This window comes from Marmota marmota, unplaced genomic scaffold (genome assembly GCF_001458135.2).
Source record: "Marmota marmota marmota unplaced genomic scaffold, marMar, whole genome shotgun sequence".
Taxonomy (NCBI): Eukaryota; Metazoa; Chordata; class Mammalia; order Rodentia; family Sciuridae; genus Marmota; species Marmota marmota.
Genome location: NW_025999863.1, coordinates 4,339,644 through 4,343,775, shown reverse-complemented (window position 1 = coordinate 4,343,775; position 4,132 = coordinate 4,339,644). Strand labels below are relative to the sequence as shown.

The 4,132-nt window shown below is 48.2% G+C and overlaps 1 protein-coding gene across 1 annotated transcript in view; it reads right to left on the bottom strand.

Moving 5' to 3' along the window:
• Positions 1-406: 406 nt before the first annotated feature.
• Vav1 (vav guanine nucleotide exchange factor 1) overlaps positions 407-4,132 on the bottom strand; it is a 49,233-nt gene continuing 45,507 nt past the window's right edge. The window contains exons 26-27 of the mRNA XM_015503693.1: positions 2,512-2,663; positions 407-705 (exon numbers count right to left, since the gene is read on the bottom strand). Coding sequence (XP_015359179.1) covers positions 652-705; positions 2,512-2,663 — 206 coding nt within the window. The 3' untranslated portion in view covers positions 407-651. The remainder of the gene's footprint in view (positions 706-2,511; positions 2,664-4,132) is intronic.

The window sequence follows — 4,132 nt, the reverse complement described above, 5'->3', positions numbered from 1 at the left end:
CACCATCCCTACCCCACGTGAAAGGAAAACGACCAGATGTCTTGCGTGTGCCGAGAGAGTGTGGAAGATGTCAGGCAGGTGGCAGGGGACAGAAGAAGCCAGCAGTGTCCCCAGCATCTCAGGGCCAAAGCCCTGGGAATGTAAACTTGATCTGATGGAGAACTGACTGACATTTCTACTGCTCAGCAAAGTTAGAAGGTGGGGGAGGGAGAACATAGTCGTTAAGTCCTTTTGTAGAAAAAGCGCGTGAATGGTACATTCTGTGATCCCGACTCAAGGTAACAGGAATCGTCTCCCCCTTCAAGTCTGTTGTGAATGGCGGCCATCCCTGAGAGGGAGGGTGGAGGCGGACTTGGGCACGCGCTCCCTCCCGTCTCCCCGTCCAGCCTCGCTGACACTCACCAGCTCTGCATTTATCATTTTATTAAAAGGAGTTGCCTCGAGCCCCGCCTTTCAGGGGGGACCCAAGAGGCAATCAGTGAGTTATAAATTAACCATAGCAGGGCACCATCCCGGGAGTCCTGCCAACTGGATGCTGGCCCTGGACAGTCCATCTAGACTCTCCGCCCACTGGGACCTGTCACAGCCCGTGGTCCTGCTTCCGGGCTCAGAGCCTGGAGTTTCTCCTCTCTCTCTGCCAGGGCACTGGGCTCAGCAGTATTCAGAGTAATCTTCTTCTACATAGTTGGAAGGGAACCAGCCGACCTGGAAAGAGACGAGGAATCCGTCAGAGCAGCCTCTGCATTCTCCTCCTGCCCCTCACCACACTAGGCAGGCTCCCTCCTGCCTCAGGACCATGGCACCTGCTCTTATTTCTACCCCAGAAAATACATCATCCAAATATACACAGGGGTGACCCCCCCCCCTTACCTGCTAGAAGTCCCTGCTCAGGCCACCCTATCAGTAAAGCCTTCTTCCTGGTCACCCTATTCAGCCCCCAAATTCTCTCCTTCTCCTGCTTTCCAGTCGCCCACTCACTTATCACCTTCCAACTGATTACATATTTTATTTATTCATGGGCTTGCTCTTGGCCCCACTCTCCCAGTACGCAAGCTCTGCCAGGGCAGGGGATTGTGTCTGAATCCCAAGAATCTGTAATAGCTCCTGGCACACAATTCATATTTGTTAAATATTTGTTGGATGGATGGACGGTGGAAGCATGGGGTGGGTGGATAAATGCTTGGGTAGAGATGGATGAATGGATGTGTGCAGACATAGGTGGAGATGGAGGGATGGGTGCTAAATAGGTGGGTGGGTGGGTGGATGAATGGATGGGTGTTAAATGGGTGGGTAAATGGATGGATGAATGGATGGGTGGATTGGTGGATGGATGGATGGATGGATGGATGGATGATGTTAAATGGGTGGGTAAATGGATGGGTGGGTGGATGGATGGATGGGTGGATGGGTGGATGGATGGATGGAAGGATGGACAGAGGCATAAATAGAAATGGATGGATGCATGAAAAGATGGAGATTCACAGGTGAGTCCTGTACGTCCCGGACCTTCCTAAACACTCTGACAGGCTCTTCCAAGTCCCATTTCCTCCACTGCTCCCTGTTCATTCTCCGACGTTCTTAACCAATCTGTTCTACTGAGCAACTATCCAATCAGCTCTTTTCCTCAAGTGGGTTTCCCGGGCAGTGCATATGTTCCCTATCCCTGTCCTCACCCAGCAAACACTTTTGAGGAACTATTCAAACAAGGAAGAACGCTGGGGCCCAGGGATCCATCAGTGAATGAAACCGGAAGGTTCTGTGCTTATGTGGAACAAAGATTAGAATTTGGCAGAAGCAAGCTGGATTGAAGAGCCTTGAGGTCCACCCTACGCCTGATGGCCTGAATTCAAGCAGGCAAGAGAGCCCAGGGACCACTGTGCCTCTTCATGCCTCCTGTGTTGAACACTAGCGTGTGCTAGCTACGCACTGCTTCAGCAGCTGTGATACTGCACTGAACAGGACAGATGCAAATCCTTGCCTTCGCATCTCCCGCATGCCACTCACTCTCTCACCCCAGGGCCTTTGTACGTGCCGTTCCTTTGCCTGCGACACTTTGTGCAACCCCACTGGTCACCTTTTCATTTAGCTGCCTTCATTTATTCCTCACCAGTCAGCCTCTGAGAGGCCACCTGATCTGCAGGTCAGGGTTCTCTCTGGATTTGTGTCCCAACCTGTGTGGCCTCATCTCAAACCCAAACACTCAGTAGTCACTGCTTGGTCACAGGCCCATAAGTTTAGGTTGTAACCTCCCTCTAGACTGTGGGTTTCATGAGGACAGTGGTTTTACCATGCTTGTTTTTTGTCTCCTTAGCACCCAGCAGAATGCCAGGCACATAGTAGGTGCTCAGTAAATAAATGTAGCTTGCATAAATGAATTGAATCTGTGTCCCTTCCAGCCAGGAAAGACCTCCATGTGATCCTCAGCCCACGTCCTCCTCTCCTCAGCTCTAATGCCATACCCCCACAGCCAGGTCACCCCACCCTGGTTACCCACACCCACATATCCCTCACCCGGCCGTAGATCTCCCCTCTCCACCAGCCTTGCTGCCCCCTTTTGTTGAGGATCTTGATGATGTCGCCCTCCTTAAGGGACAGCTCCGATCGGTCCCGGGCACAGAAGTCATAGCGGGCTTTGGCTGTGCCAAAGTACTTGGCGCTCCCTGCTGTGGGTAGAGAACAGAGGTGGGTGAGGGCTGGGCAGAGGAGCAAGGAGACGCTCTCAGGAGGCAAACTCCACACTCCTCTGTGCAGGGTGCGGGATGTCCTCTACTCTGCAGGACACCAGCACCCCAGCACCACGCCCTGGCCCCAGCACAGCCAAGTTAGCAAGGAAGACCGTTGACGGAGAATTTACGATGAGTTTTATAGACCGTCAGCCCTCGGTGTCTGCAGGTCCCACATCTGTGGACCAAACACACACTGAAAATACTCAAGAAGAAAGAATGGCAGCCGCGCTGGACGTGTGCAGACGTCCTTCTTGCCATTGTCCCCCAACGGGTGTGGCGTAGTGAGCATTTACATGGGATGTACCTCGTATTAGGAACTCTAAGTCATCTAGAGATGACCCGAGGTGTGCGGAAACATGTAGGTTTTATACAAATACTAGGCCCCTTGATATGAGGGGCTCGAGCATCTGTGGATTCCAACATCCACGGGGTGCCCTAGAACAATCCCCCGTGGGGACCAAGGGTACCTGTACTGTAGGAAAATGGACCAGGAAAAGTGATAAAAAATTTATTCTAGAGTCAGGCACAGTGCACACACCTGTAATCCCAGCAGCTCGGGAAGCTGAGGCAGGAGGATCTCACATTTGAGGCCGCCTCAGCTACTTAGTGAGACCCTACGCAATTTATCAAGAAATAAAAATATCTATCTATCTATCTATCTATCTATCTATCTATCTATGATCTAGGAGATTGTAGACACTAATTCTTCCTTGATATTTATTTTTTTAAGATAGCCTTAAAAGGTGCAGGTGAAGTCCCCTACTTCTGGCTCTATCTATCTCAAAATTAAAAGGGCTGGGGATGTGGCTTAGTGGTAAGCACCCCTGAGTTCAATCTCTAGTATGAAAAAAAAATCATTCTAGGCTATTAATTTGAATTATCTTAAGGTTGCTCATGGTAAACTTTTCACATTATAAAAGTGAAACTTAAAATATAAAATTAATCTGTAATATTCTTTTTTTTTTCAGTGCTGGGGATTGAACCTGGGGCTTTGAGCTCTACTACTGAGCTACACCCCTGGCCCAATTTGTAGAATTCCAAAGATTGAAAATAGATATTTATACACATACACAGACCAAGACCATATGTAACACGGTATATTTGTGGATGTAAATATAGACAAAGGTACAGATACATAGGTATTACTAGGACAAATAACATGCTGACAGAAACGTTTATTTAATTGGGCGATGAACATAGATGCAATTTTTGTCTTGAAGTACTGGTGTTATGTTGATATTGCTTTTTCAAGACTACAAGATTTTAACAATAATTGATTTATAAATCCATCCTTTAAAACTGTTTGGACATGTAAGAATTCAGAGACTATTCTACCCACGTATATTTTTCTGAAAAAAAAAATTATATATATATATATATATATATATATATATATATATATATAT